General features: G+C 42.8%; 1 protein-coding gene across 6 annotated transcripts in view; it reads left to right on the top strand.

Annotated features, from left to right (window-relative positions):
• PLEKHM3 (pleckstrin homology domain containing M3) overlaps nucleotides 1–15,896 on the top strand; it is a 133,702-nt gene that overhangs the window by 51,020 nt on the left and 66,786 nt on the right. For all 6 annotated transcript variants that reach the window (XR_012154375.2, XM_073306631.2, XM_073306629.2 and 3 more), the window contains exons 4-5: nucleotides 1,246–1,391; nucleotides 10,123–10,316. Coding sequence is in view for 5 of the 6 variants with exons in the window: in XM_073306631.2 (XP_073162732.1) it covers nucleotides 1,246–1,391; nucleotides 10,123–10,316 (340 nt within the window). In the remaining variant the exon portion in view is untranslated. The remainder of the gene's footprint in view (nucleotides 1–1,245; nucleotides 1,392–10,122; nucleotides 10,317–15,896) is intronic.

The raw sequence follows: 15,896 nt of genomic DNA, 5'->3' as shown, positions 1-15,896 counted from the left end.
AGTGCTACCATAATACAAGTAATTATTAATAATGAACACAACAAAGGGAAAAGAAGAAATGTACCCATGTATCCTTCCCAATGTATATATGTTTACAACAACCCATGGCATCTAATTAATAAAACTAGTCCTCCCTGTTGCTAATATGGTGGTTATTGTTTGCCATTGTACTGTGTGGTTTACTTGTACGTGCCAATTCAGTTCCCCTTGTGTGATCATTGTATGCCAGTTCAGTGCCCATTGTTAGAAGATGACTAGCTTGCTCTCATCCAGTCAGCAACAGATAAAGGATTTTGCAATGGGAGGGAGGGTCTAGTATGCAAATAAATGATGTTATGTAAGTTGGTGGTATGCATCTGTATGAAAGACGTGGTATTAATGGTTTGCTCAAGCAGCTCTCTCTAGATCATGGCTGTCTTGCAGAACTGTCCTTTTTTCAAATGAAAAATATTGCTGAAAATTACAATGTTGACTCTCTTTCAAAGTAAACAACAAAAGTCAAACATCTGATTCGGGGGGACAACGAGAGCGATTCCCCATGAAGGAAGATGTGTTTGCTCATTTGTCAGGACCAAAAACAAATGAGACTGATGTTGATATTGTCCAAGCAGAGTAGGGTCTGGGGCGGAGCTGGCAACCCTTGCTCCTCTCTTTTCCTTATTTGGCTACCAAGACTGGAGTTTGAGATTTACTTTTAATCCCTGAAACATCTCACAATCGGACAGCCACCTAAACCAGCACTTTCTAACCAGTTTCAGATGTTTATGATATCAGCAGTTCTTATGATAGACACACAAAATCCTGAACCCAGGATTTGGGCTGTAAAAAAAAAAAAAAAAGACAGTGATTTTCCAGGTATGTTGTTTTTGTGTGTCTATCAGGTCAAAATCCTGAGCGGATCTCAGTTGTTGAAGTGCTCAGCTTTGAGACAGGTAGGAATGGACTGCTGAGTACCCACGGTTCCTGTTGACTTTGGTTGGAGTGGTAGGTGCTGCTCAGTACCTGTGAAAATCCGGTGTAAGTCTCTCAAGTTGTGCACCCAAAATTAGTAGACATTTTTGAAATTTGGACCAGAATGCTGAATTATCCACATATATTCTGTTATTTGCAAGGGATATGAAACAGTTCATCTTCTAAAACCGCTCTCATCTGGGAAGTGGTTAATTAACTTCCTCATCGCACCCTATGAAACATCATTAGCAAAGGATATAAAATGGATATTATTTTCTTCTTTCCTTTTCCCAGGTTGTCAGCGCTCCATAGGCTTGTCCAATGGAAAAGCCAAGGTGTGCGGTTACAGCGGATGGTATTACTGCATCACCTGCCATGTGGATGACAACTTTCTAATCCCCGCACGACTGGTTCATAATTGGGACACTTCAAAATACAAGGTAATCTTCACCTGTGTTGGTTTGAGAAGAAATACACTGAATGCCACGTAACAGAAACACAAATGAGGCTGAAGGTTAAAATCTAATTTTACAGTTGACTAATATTATCCAGTCAATTACATTCCTGACCGGGGTGGGAGAGGTCGTGCCCAGCGGTTGGAGTGGGAATCCAAGTCGGAGCTGAAGGTCAGAGCTGGGTTACCTGGGTTGAGGCAAGGCAGGAGCAGGGCTGGGTCCCAGTCAGGAACAAGGCAGGAGCAGGACTGGAACAAAGAGGAGCCAGCCTAGGAACAGGCTGGTGCACGAGCTGTAACAGCTGTGGGCAAATGTTTTAAGCAGCCGCCGAACTGCTGCTAGGCTTAAGAGCAGGTCTGCTGACTCTTCCCATCTAGAGGTGGTGACTTCCTGAGTTCCTGGAGGGCGCTCGACCCCCCACTCCACCCCTTCACCCAAGCCCCCATCGCTGCCCTATCTCTTCCTACCCCTGCCCTGCCCCACCTCTTCCTGCCCCCGCACTCCCCTCACCCCCAGCGCCTCCTGAATATCACTGAAGAGCTGATAGCGGTGGGCAGGAGGCACTGGGAGGGTGGGGAGGAGCTGAGTGGCGGGGCTGCTGGTGGGTGCTGAGCACCCACTCTTTTTTTTTCCCATGGGTGCTCCTGCCCTGGAGTGCCCACGGAGTCGGCGCCTATGTCGCCATCAGGCTGTGTAGCCAATCATTTAGCCAACTACTCGTTAGATTGCCCAGAGACTGGCTCTGTTGCTGGCCCTGATTCTTGAGAGTTCATCTGTCCCCTACTCACATGTCTCGCCTACTCAGTCTGTTACCCCTCCACAGCACATCTTCAAATCTGCAGAAGCCACCTCAATGTCTCTTTCCTGTTTGCGCCTCACGGTGCCACACTTCTCCTCCTGGCTGCCCCCACTTACGACTGCTGTAGTCCTTCAACAGGCAGGGGTTCTTCTCTACTTGCTCTCATGGTCCTAATCTTCAGAGTCCTCATAGAATCACAGGATTGGAAGGGACCTTGTGAGGTCTTCTAGTCCAGTGCCCGGCCTCATGGCAGGACTAAGTGACCATCCCTGACAGGTGTTTGTCTAATCTGCTCTTAAAAATTTCCAATTATGGAGATTCCACAACCTCCCTAGGCTCATGGACTAGTCCTTGGCTATCCCAGACATTGCCTTTTTCGCCGCAGCTCCAAGAGCTGTGATTCTCAGGAGCTCTACAGTTGATGGATCCCAAGAGGAGGGCTTGGAGATCAGGGCTTTTTTTTTGTGGCAGGCATTAATGCTATGGAATTCCATCCTATGGGAAATCAGATCTCTCTAGCTTCAGAACATCGTGGACTTCATCTCTGAGCACAGGTCTTCTTATAAAAGCAGAAGGATGGCACTTCAACACTTCCCTGGGCATAAGCAACAGAAGTAATGTAAAGAGAGAGGTTTGCACATTGAGTCATAGTATGAGGATGAGGTGGAAGCTAAGTACAGTTCTTTAGATTGAATTTTACCTTCTTTTTTTTTTAACATTCAGATGCCATGAGTGTATGGATAGATATGTCAATATGGATGAAAGGATAGACAGGCAGATGTATACTTGTGGCTATTTTATACATCTTAGCATGTTTCCCAAAGGCCACCAAAGAAATGGTACACAGAATGTGCGTTTCCGTTGGATGTTTTCATAGGGTTAACGATGTTGTTTTGGCTTTGCAGGGGGAGTGTGCTGAAACAATAACAGACTTATGAGGAAGGGAGATTGTACTAAAGCTTCAAACATAAGAGACACTGTTAGGAGAGGCTGTTTGATGTCTAAGATCTGCGAATAATATTATTATGGGTTATTTGAAAAGGAAATAAAAGAACTGGTAAATGCTCTGTTAGGAGGAAAAAGCAGGCTCTCTTGAAGAAGAAAATCTGTCAAAAGACAGAGATTATTAAAGGAAACTGGAGCCTGCTGTTAGGAAAATGATAATCTGATGCCAAATAATATCAGATTTTTCAGGAGTTAATAAAGTTCTTGCATAGACAGATTAAGGATCTTTTTTTTTCCCCCAGGAGACCAGATATTAAATATTAGACATTACATTTTTTTCCTTTGGGATGGGATGAGAGCCTCTAATGTGGATCAAATGGATGGTAAAACAGGCAGTCTAGTGTAAACGTGTGTCAATGAGACCATCAAGAAGAGAAACTGGATTTTTAATTTAGAATTTAAAACTTGTACTGATTCAAACAGTCTGGCTACAGGAGAGAAGGAACAGCCGGTGTTCAGAGACGTAGGGCACAAAGGCAGAACAGAGTTTTTAGGCTTAAATTTAAAATCAAATTAATTCTGATTATAACAATGAGAAATTCTCAATTTTCACTTTGCAAAAGCACAGTACAGTTGTGAACATTCACTTGGCTGGGAGCAGTGTCAAGTTCTCTGTAAGTACATATATCCCCGGAGTAGCTGAGTCTCTCAGGAGTGTTAATTTATCCTCACAACAGCCCAGCAAGGTAGGGGAATATCATCATCCTCAATGTACAGACAGGGAACTGAGGCACTGAGAGATCATGTGACTTGCCCAAGGTCACACAGGAAGCCTGTGGCAGAGCTGGGAATTGAATCTGGGTCCCCTGAGGCCACAAGACCATTCTTAACCACAAGACCATCCTTTGTCTCCTAGCCCATTATGTAACTGATCAGGTTTAAGGGTATCTGTTAGTTTTGTCTCTTTATACTGGATTTTGCAATTTTGTGCCTTGTTTCTATCTTCATTGTATTCTTCATTGGAACTAAGCAAATCCTCTTCTGTTGTGGAGCACACTGGCCTGAGATGACCCTTAGTCTTTCATTTATCTCCATTTTCTCTTTCTCGCATACTTCAGATGTAGAGTGTGATGCTGTGTCACTACTGTACAATCCATTTAGATACTTCAGATGCAAAAAAAAAAAAAGTTTCTTAGTTTTGTCTGCAGTATTTAATAGCAATAATGTGGCTGCATGATTCTTTATTAATGTATTGACTATATGTCCTGGTCTGGCAGAGAAAGAAACACCGTCCCACTCTCCTGAGGTGTTCTTAGTATTAATGATTTCTGTTTCTCTTGGACTCACTTTCAAAGCAGGATATCCTCATGCACTGCCATTGCAGCTGATGTTGAGTGTCCTGCAAGTACCTACACAGATAGATCTCTTGAACAGCACTCCCAAAATGGAACCAAGCTCCAAAGCCTCACCAAAGAGGCAGCCCTGTCCATCAAGGACAATGCAGCAATGCACTAAGGAGGAGCTACTCCAGCAGTAGGCCCCCTTTCAACCTGATGCATAATATACCGATGGGGGCTGATAGGAACGGGGCTTTGCCAAAGTGGACCATGCTTGGCACAGTCCTGGTGAGATATCAGAGAGAATGTGAGTGTGGCTTCCACCTATTGAATGTTTCTGTATTTCAAGCTATCTAGAAAATGTGTCCATCACTTGACCAGTGAACAGAGTAACAGTGGATGAAGAACATGAAATAATTTCTCCCCAGCCATCTCGTCCCTTTTTGCAAGGTGCATTGGCACCTATAATATCTGCCACTAGCAAAGCTGAGGGAGCAAGCCCCAGTGTATGATCTATAGCTTGGGTCTTGTTTGGTAACACTGATACAATTAGGTATATGTTTTCAATTGTTCCCTGGGATTCACTGCACTTGAACACAATGTATAATAATAACTCTTGGCCTTCACAGTCAGAAAAGATCCTGTCTGCTTCTAACAGGATGAGACTTGTTAAAAAACAGAAGTCAGGACAAATCCATAGAGTTGAGTGGTACCGTGTCCTGGATCTTGAGAATTACACTATATTTGTGTACAAAAGCATTTGGCTACTAAGGGAAAGAACCCCTTGATTATTTAACAGAAACCCTTTCAAAGGACATGCCCATTCGCCATGTTTCTGCAGGTGGATTTGATTTAAATCATGATTTAAATCACTAGTCAGGGAAATCTTGATTTAATTATGGATTTCTACATAAAAGTGCATTCTTGTTGGTTGTTATAACTTTAATACATATTCTTCACAATTCAGAGATAGATGAGACCCAACTGGGTCTGTTTTACAGCCTGCTGGCATTATAGGTTTTCTCTTCTAGTGAGAGTCGTATGGTAGATCTCAAATCAATGAAGGCTACACTCAGAAAGACCTCAAGACTTCTGGAATATGTGGCTCAAACAGTTTCACTTTTGTTTCTACTGCCTGTCCCTCCCTTCTCACATTTATCTCCAGACTTCTTCTCCTTTCCAGATCTATTTTGCCCCCACCAATCTTCTATTCATTGAACTTTTTGAAACTTTACACTTTTAGAGAGAGGTAAGGGACTGACTCTGCGTACACAAATTTGCAGAGGGACAATAGAGTTGAGGTCTGTTATTTCTCACCTCTATATATTTATTTATTTGTTTGTTTTAAAACATTTTTGCTGACAGGGCATTTTATCCCTGGAGACACAAATCCACAGTTTGAGAACTGCAAAACTAAGCATCTCTGATGGTATCATCCAGACTGAGCACTGAGTGCCATTGGGTAGATAGAAAGTTTAACCTAAATAATCTATACATAAGCCCCTGGAACCCCATAAAATTGGGTCCCTCATCCATGAACTATCGGAATTTATTTACAAAACTTTTCTTAAATATTACATGAATATATTGTCTCATACTCTAGAATTAGAATTTATAATCCCTATTCCATGATGAGATATCTTTGAGCTATAATGTATCTTAATTAAAACTATCTTTAGATGGGTTTTTTCCTCAAAAAGCATTTTATCAAAAAAATCCAATTTAAATTTAAAAAAATCCAATTTTTTTTTGAAAAAAATTTTTTTATCCACCCTGCTTCCTCACACAGCAACTGGAGTTTCTTAACCAAAATCGTAGTTCAGACAGTTTCTCCCAGCTCCCACTTTTGCTTATGGTTCTCAGTCCTTTCCACAGTAGACTTTTTCATGTTCTGGAGGGAGATTATCTTTTAGATAGCTCTTCCTCCAATCCTTTCGCAACCTCTTCTCTCTGGCAACTTTTATTTGGTACATGCAAAAGGTAATAAGTATTGCTGTGTGCTTCCAGGAGCACCCAACAGTGCTCTAGGAGCTGCACAAACACAAGAAAAGAGACCGCCCCTGCTCCAAAGAGTTTACCATGCGTCGGACTTTTCGTAAATTAACGTTTAAATTCTGAAGCACAAGATGGCAGCCTCCAGAAAAAAGTACTCCTCATGGTATTCCCCCTCGTTCCTGTTCTTTTGACATTTCAGGCTAAAGAGCTCTCTTCAATCTTAATACTTGTATTTAAATGGAATTTTCTGGTGTTTCTAATACAATTATACGTGTGCGTATTTGTGTATTACAGGCAGGGCTGGTAGCGCTACCTATTATTAAGCTTGCCCCTGTTTTCAGTTGCTTATAACTTTGCCAAACGTTAACCATTTGGGCTGAAATTTGACTTGCCCGTTTCCTAGCTCAGGCTGACCTATTTGGAAAATTTCAAGCCAAAACAGTTCAGCCATTTCTGAAAATGATTCTACAGGAAAGTAATACATTGTTTTGCCTGTGTTTTAAAAAAAACAAACCAACTGGTGACTCTTTCTTTGACCAATGCTAGCACTCCCATATTTTGGAGCAGGGATGTAAAATTTGGGGAGGGAGTGACGTTTGGGTCAGGGACGTGCCTTTTGTCATCCCCATGAAAATCCACCCAAGTTTGGCCGAGTTATAAATTAACTGTCCATTCTGTGCACTCCCTGAGGCAGGGGTCCTGGGGGAAAAAAACAACGTGATCTTGTCATTAAAGACTGTGTACCATAAAGTATGCACATAAGGCGGCTGAATGAAGGTTGCACAGGCAACCTTGATTCTGCCATTTCCTAACTTTTGATTGCTTGACTTTGCGAACTTTAGTAATCTTTTAACGTGTATGTGTGCGTGCATCTGTTCATGGGTGCACTGCTGATGACTGTGCCCCATGGAAAAAATAAAATATCACCTCCTGCTCATTCCTATATCTGCCCTGAGGCCGCGGGAGGGCAAGTGGGGTTTCCCATCATTTCAATCCTGATTCACAGTGAAAGAATATTCTCCAAAAGGAATACTGAGCCCCTGGGGATACTGGCACCAGGTTCTGCGGTGGAAGAAAATCTGGAAACCTCCCCATGTTCTACATGCCATTTGCTGGCTGCTCTCAAATTTAAGACTACGTACTTGCACGTTCCTAGGTCTTGATACGGCAAAGCACTTCAGCGTGTGCTTGAATGCTGTGCTGATGGGGACCAAAGTATATATGTGAGTGATCCTGGCACAGAATTTGGAGTGAGAAACTCCTGAGTTCCAATCCGAGCTGTGATATTGAGTGCTTGTGTGGTGCTGAGTGAAACTCCCCTCTTCTCCCCCCCCCGCCCCCCAATACAAGAGGAATAATACTTATTGTAGGTATGGTAGCTCTCAGGTGTGTTGTAAGGCTAAATGGTTTAACGTGTGCAAAAGCAGTGTGACGATGAAGATCGTTGTATTCTTCTCTCTAACATGCAGCTGTATAAGTCTCGCTAACAGAACAAAACCAAGAGATGCCACCAAATTTTCCTGGAGCTAAAGTTCTGTGTGCATTTGGACCATTTGGGATCTGAAGAATTTTGTTCTTTACCCGACCTGCTTGGGTTATTACTGATACAGGGCATTTTCCGTTCCTCAGTTTGGACAGCACAGTTCCTTGGGTGTGCACTGTTTTTTAAAAAAAAAAAAAAAATCTAAAAGCTGAGAGATGAGTGGGATGTTTAATACAGCTTCTGAGCCATAGAAGTCTGTGGAACCATGACCCTTAATTCACCTTACAGTATCTCCCATGTTTAAAAATATACATTGTATTATCTGCATAATCACTAACCTGCAGCCAGTACTTGGCGTTATGTATGATATTTTTGTTAACATGAAGATTATTCATTGTGAAGAGTTACAGTTGGGATCATCTCTCACTGTAACATCTCCTTCCCTGACCTGCTCCTATTTCCAGTAGCTCAGTGGTTCTCAACCTTTCCAGATTACTGTACCCCTTTCAGGAGTCTGATTTGTCTTGTGTATCCCCAAGTTTAACCTCACTTAAAAACTACTTGCTTACAAAATCAGACATACAAATACAAAAGTGTCACAGCGCACTATTTCTGAAAAGTTGCTTTCTTTTTCATTTTTACCATATAATTATAAAAGAAACCAATTGGAATATAAATATTGTACTTATATTTCAGTGTGTAGTATGTAGAGCAGTATAAACAAGTCATTGTATGAAATTTTGGTGTGTACTGACTTTGCTTGTGCTTTTTATGTAGCCTGTTGTAAAACTAGGCAAATATCTAGGTAAGCTGATGTACCCCCTAGAAGACTTCTGTGTACCCCAAGGAGTAAATGTACCCTTGGCTGAGAACCACTGCACTAGCTGGTACCATCTATAAGGACATATTTTGCTTTGTCTACCTCATCTTCTACAGTATCTGAAGGGAGAGGCCTTTTAAGTCTGAGAAGACTAGTGTAGCCTTTGCCCTTTTGTTCACCTCATAAAAGGTAGCTTTGTTAGCCTAATTCATTGGTGCCTGGCTTCAGCGTAAACACTGGTTTTAAGGACCAGAAGGACTAATTGAATTGCGAAACATCATTTTTCTACAGCACAGTTTCAAGTGGTTTGCAGTTCATTGCACATAATCCCGGCTCTTTTTTTCACCCTGGATAAAATGCAGAAATAAAGAAGTAGGCTGGGGAGGAGTATTTGGTCTTTGAAATGGAAGTATCCTTCCCAGTTAGGACAAAAAGTTCCAAGGGGTTACAGTAACTTATTGTGGGTGCAGATGTACAGAACAATACGATGGAATGGGCTAGAGAGAAAGTTCTTGAAAATGAAACACCATAATTCATGAACAATAATAATACCCATCTTTCATCTATGTTTGTTTTCAAAAATTGCTGGATGTGGTTCTGATTGTTCTTTTAGTGTTATGTGATTTTTACATTACAGCTAAACATGGAAGAAATTGCCATTGGAACGGCTAATGATACAATGGAATCTGTTGTACACGTTAACATACCTTTGACTCTCTTTTGAGGGACCCATTCAACTCCCATTAAAGTTTGAGATGACTCCAGTTGACTTCAAAAGGAGCTGGATTGGGCCTCCAATATTTCATTAATTTTCTTTGTCAATTGCATCCAACTTATCAGAATCACTGTGTATATGCACACAAACACATGTAAACATTCCTAGACAGGAAAAGGCCTTTTGAGGGAGTGATGATCATCATAGTTAGACACGTAAAAGATCTATTAGAATAAATCACTAACGTCATCCCACTGCAATGGCAGGATAATGTCCTCAATAGAGGACTATCTAATATCAAACAGATACTGTACATGATCATCACCAACAGGGGAAGTGGTAAGGATCTGTATGGCTATGAATATCACTGTGATTTGAAAAGATAGGATAGTAGTCCTTAAAGTTTATCGTAATGTGCTCTATAAAGTAGGGATTGGCTATCGATAGAAGTTAACAGTGGGATCACTCTCAACTCTGCCTTCTCCAAGAGTTGGCAATGGAAATTCCAATAGAGGGTTTCAGATTCAAATAACGATTAAAAACGCACATAAGAGAGAGGAATAAAACCATTTAAATACGGGCAGAAAGAAAGCACATCTAAGCTGCGTGCTTTGTTTTTCAGGTATCAAAGCAAGCCAAAGAGTTCCTGGAGTACGTGTACGAGGAGCCACTAATTGACATCCAGCAGGAAAATCCCATGTTGTACAGACATGTCGAGCCACTGGCAACTGTAGTCCGTCTGAGAAAGCAGCTGAGATCTCTCCGAGCCTATTTGTTCAGCTGCAGAGCAGCAGTGGCAGAAGACCTGCGCAGGAGGTAAGCACCATAGACAACATGCAGCACAAGCTTCCTGTTGTCCTGCCTCTTCCTTGTCTGCACGTGTTCAGCCCTCGCTGTCTCCTCTTGGTTCCCATGATCCAATTCATAAGCCATTACCCATTGTGAAAGCCAGCTGTGCTGTAGTTGTCACCAGAGGCTTTTTTATACAATGAGATTGTCTGCTGCCATAGGAAAGCCTGTTCCAATGATTCATGCAGGCTGACTGCAGAACTTGGGTACCTAAAGTCATTCCTCCCACAGGATCATGCTGCTTCTCCTCAGTGGTGCGTCTGAAGCTGAAAATACACAATTATCTCAGGCCATCACTGCAATAATGGAAAGTGTGTGATTTGGGTAATGTCGGTTCCTCCTTTCCTGTTGATTTTTCCTCAAAATAAAATGGGCAGATTGCAATCCACAAGTTTATTTCTCAAAGGCACAATTCATTTTAAAACATGCAGCATCTTAGTCCACTCTAGCTGCTGCTGATCTTCTCCAAACAGCTCTGAAAGACAAACAGCCTCTTCAAATCCAGCAGCAGATCAACTGTAGAAAGGCCAACTTTGTTTTTACCCTGGATCTCCTGAAGAAAGAGGCTGGAGGCCTGTTTTGGATCTGTCTTTTTTTTTTTTTTTCCCTGTAAGGTGAATGAATCCAGACAAATGCAACTGGCTTGTTGGAACATGCATCTCTTATGTATCTGTATTTTTCAGGTCTGCTAGTAAAACAAATCTGTCACCTTCATTAGAAACGTGGCCGCTTTGAAATGTTCAACTGCCAAAGGGAGGGAAAGTAAATGGAGGGCCTGTCCCACTTCCTGTATTGTGGATACATGTTTTTGCGGATGCAGAGGGTTGGTGTAATTTGCCGTGGGGGTTTGCACTGGCTTCTTTATCCCAGGAATGGAAGCAAGGTGATGATTGCTATTCATTAGATAACCTATATGTCACTGCCTTGAATAATTACACAAAGTACAGCTAAGCAAAGGGGGGCAAAGTTCTAGAGAGCAACAGGTGAGTTCCTAGACTAAACCTATTGTGTGTAAATATTTGTGTGTATGTGTTGTGGAATTGAGCGGCAACACACAGACTCGCTTCTTCAACTTTTGGGGAGCCCATCTGCAGGATTTTTAAAATTAAACCTATTTTCTCTGGCTCTTGTGCACAGTATTATCACTCTGGCTGTCCTCAGGTACAGTTGTAATATCGGTCCTATTTTCTCTCCATCAGTTACAATAAAACTAAAAGGAGAGCAGCCTGACAGAGGCTGGAGAAAAGTGGCTGAAAAGAAATTACGGCTTTTGATTAATGCTGAATGGTCTGATTAAAACAGCAAGGAGGAAGTAGGAAAGACTGTAGAGTGTCGGTGAAGAGACTGAAAGAAAACAGATCAAAGGAGAAGTGAACAAAGAAAACCAATGGGGCCAGAGGAAATGGGACGAAGGGGAAAGCAAGGAGGCTGGAGGAGGTACTTTGAGCTGGAGCTGATGGAAGGAGATGAGAGGAAAGGGTCCAAAGGGACTGAAGAGGCATTCAAGGGACTAGGACAAAGAGAGAATTTGAGAAAATAAGAATTGAGGGGAACTATCAAGAGGCCAAAAGGGGAAGACTGAAGAAATAGAGGCAGGTCAGGAAATGGGGTAGGAAAGACAGGCAATATAGAATTCATCAGGAAATGTAGAAAAGGTGCAAGGCTTTAGAAGAAAAGGGATGACAAAAAAACCCCATAAAACTCTTATACCAGTAAGTAATCAAAATGAGTAAAATGTAAGGTAAGGTGCAGCTCTGTGGGTAGACAGAAAGGAGAAGACGAAGGAGGACGGTAGGTAGGATATGTCTGCCATCTGTTGTATGGTGGTTTCCTGGCGATACACTGTCAAGCTGCAGCTGAAGGCACATTCCCTACAGCAGAAGGAAAAGCCCTGAGTAGCATACGGTGCTAATAAATGAGAGGGAGGGGAAAGGATGGGTCGGAGACACACTCCCTTTCCTTACTTACAGACCTCCAGACTCCCAATGATTAAAACAGAGAATTTTGATGAGTGTTTTATGACAGTTCTTGGGTGCCCTGTTTTCCGTACGCTCGCGATGACATAAGCCTGAGTTAAGCTTGGTCTTCTAGCGCTGCCTGAAATTCCCATTCCTCTCTCCCCATGACCTATATATAATACACAGCTGAGAGAGGAGCACCGTGGCTGGGGGCTGGGCTTGTGGCTAGATCTTTATGCACAGTCCTTGTCTCTTGCTCCTCGTTATAGGGAAGAGTGTCCAGTTTGGTAGGAATGACTGGAAAAAGGCTAATGTAGTGCCAATCTTTAAAAAAGGGAAGAAGGAGGATCCTGGGAACTACAGGCCAGTCAGCCTCACTTCAGTCCCCAGAAAAATCATGGAGCAGGTCCTCAAAGAATCAATCCTGAAGCACTTACATGAGAGGAAAGTGATCAGGAACAGTCAGCATGGATTCACCAAGGGAAGGTCATGCCTGACTAATCTAATCGCCTTCTATGATGAGATTACTGGTTCTGTGGATGAAGGGAAAGCAGTGGATGTATTGTATCTTGACTTTAGCAAAGCTTTTGACACGGTCTCCCACAGTATTCTTGTCAGCAAGTTAAGGAAGTATGGGCTGGATGAATGCACCATAAGGTGGGTAGAAAGTTGGCTAGATTGTCGGGCTCAACGGGTAGTGATCAATGGCTCCATGTCTAGTTGGCAGCCGGTGTCAAGTGGAGTGCCCCAGGGGTTGGTCCTGGGGCCGGTTTTGTTCAATATCTTCATAAATGATCTGGAGGATGGTGTGGATTGCACTCTCAGCAAATTTGCGGATGATACTAAACTGGGAGGAGTGGTAGATACGCTGGAGGGCAGGGATAGGATACAGAGGGACCTAGACAAATTGGAGGATTGGGCCAAAAGAAATCTGATGAGGTTCAATAAGGATAAGTGCAGGGTCCTGCACTTAGGACGGAAGAACCCAATGCACAGCTACAGACTAGGGACCGAATGGCTAGGCAGCAGTTCTGCGGAAAAGGACCTAGGGGTGACAGTGGATGAGAAGCTGGATATGAGTCAGCAGTGTGCCCTTGTTGCCAAGAAGGCCAATGGCATTTTGGGATGTATAAGTAGGGGCATAGCGAGCAGATCGAGGGACGTGATCGTTCCCCTCTATTCGACATTGGTGAAGCCTCATCTGGAGTACTGTGTCCAGTTTTGGGCCCCACACTTCAAGAAGGATGTGGATAAATTGGAGAGAGTCCAGCAAAGGGCAACAAAAATGATTAGGGGTCTGGAACACATGAGTTATGAGGAGAGGCTGAGGGAACTGGAATTGTTTAGTCTGCAGAAGAGAAGAATGAGGGGGGATTTGATAGCTGCTTTCAACTACCTGAGAGGTAGTTCCAGAGAGGATGGTTCTAGACTATTCTCAGTGGTGGAAGAGGACAGGACAAGGAGTAATGGTCTCAAGTTGCAGTGAGGGAGGTTCAGGTTGGATATTAGGAAAAACTTTTTCACTAGGAGGGTGGTGAAACACTGGAATGCGTTACCCAGGGAGGTGGTGGAATCTCCTTCCTTAGACGTTTTTAAGGTCAGGCTTGACAAAGCCCTGGCTGGGATGATTTAATTGGGTATGAGTCCTGCTTTTGAGCAGGGGGTTGGACTAGATGACCTCCTGAGGTCCCTTCCAACCCTGATATTCTATGATTCTATGAACTTGTGGGATGCTCCAAAAGCCAGAGAGCGACCATTTCAAAGACACAAAGGGCAGGTATGTGCCCAACTCCCATTGAAAGTCTATGGGAGTTGGATGCCTGACTCGCACTTGTGGAAGTCTCCAGCAGAGTGATTTTGGCACCAGGTTGGTCCCTGGTGGCCTACCCGAAGGGGCTGGACCTATCTGGAGAGGAAAACAAGGCTGAAGCAGCACCACCTTGCAGGAATTGTGTTCCAGGACCTTTATTCTGAATATGTCACATCCCAGTATGCAGACCCCACGGCTCAGCATAACAGCTGGACAGAGAAAATGAGATCTATTCACAAAGAAAACATGATTTAAATTACCCATCAGCTCATCACATGGGCAAGGTACAAGGAAAGGGGAGTTTAAACAACTGTGTGAGCCAGTGCTACTAAATTTAGTGCTGTTTCCTAGTCAGAATTTAAAGGGCTGGGGGAGAGAATCCAGAATCCAGTTATCTGTCCTGTTCCAAAGGCATTCTTTTCAGCTTGATCTTCACCTTAGTACATGGCTGGCTATTAATTACTGGCAAGTGAGCACAGCATCTTGAAGACCTGTCAGAACCATATAAACAGACTGAAACAAACTGTTAATATTGCTGTCTAGAGAGAACTAAAAACAGACTGATTAATTGTATTGGCACCTTGCTGCTTGTGGGACACTGATAGCCTTCCTTATTAGGGAAAGAGCAGATTGCTCTGGGGTGTTCTATCATTATCATCATCATTTTTTAAGTCTATCCCTTCCTCTTGAACCCAGATCTCAAACCCAAGATGGCAATTAATTTCAGAGTTCTCTGTGTCCTCCATGAAGACTACAGTGTTTACAGTGCTTATAAGTCACCGTTTCTGAAGAATTCCAGATGGCTATAAACCAGTTTAGCTCAGGACCTAGTTGACTTAAGTGTGGAAACGTTATTTATAATGCCTGGTATACATAGGTACTTTGGGAACTTTGTAAAAGTTGGCGTTCCGCAGAAAACTCAGGGCTGAGTCGCACTGTGAACTCTAAGGCAAGTGACTAAAAAAACAAAGAATAGCTAAAGATCTCGGAAGATGGTGGTTCAAGGTGCAGGGAACTGGCAGCCCTTATTGTCCTTAAGAATTCTAGTTCACTTGATGAACTCCGGCAACAATGGTGGCTGTTTGGGTGGTAGTTCGAAGTAGACTTTAAAGGCATACGGGAAGATAAAACAATAAAGGAAAACAAGTTTGGCTAGACCCATTAGGTCAGATCCTCAACTGGTGTAAATTGAGTCATACCAGCTGAGGATCTGACCCATTGTCTCTATTTCATAAGGGATATTGCTACGGCCCTCCATATAACAAAATCAAATTTGCCTTCCCTGTTTTTAACTGAGCAGGTTTATCTATTTGGGGTTGTATTCGATGCATGCGCACTGTCAGTTCCTGGGGGAGAAACAAACCGGACTTAAATCTAGTGCTTGTATAGAATTGATGCAAGCTGCAGTTGTATAGCTCTCCCAACAGTCTTCTGCTTGCAGTATTACCAGAGAACGCAAACATACAAAGTGGAAACAGTGTATCTGGTGCTGAGGGGAGAGGAGAGGAGCTCTTGTCCATTAAACAGGTGATGCAATGTATGTGAACATGTAAATTGAAGGAAGCATCCTTCTTTTTTTGTGTATTCCTCCTTTAAGTGTGGAGGAGTCTCCTTGTCTCTCGTAGATATAAGAAGGGCTTGTAATTTTAACCACTATGGTCTCTTTTCCTACTATTCTGGCTTAATGGAAGGCTTCTTGGTGAAGGAATTATCACAGAGTTTGTTTTTGTTTTCACAGTTTCTGGCTCTGCAACAGGTCCACCTATGCCTTAGCATTTA

Source organism: Lepidochelys kempii, chromosome 11 (assembly GCF_965140285.1).
Source record: "Lepidochelys kempii isolate rLepKem1 chromosome 11, rLepKem1.hap1, whole genome shotgun sequence".
NCBI classification, from domain to species: domain Eukaryota; kingdom Metazoa; phylum Chordata; order Testudines; family Cheloniidae; genus Lepidochelys; species Lepidochelys kempii.
This window is presented reverse-complemented; position numbering and strand designations above follow the sequence as displayed.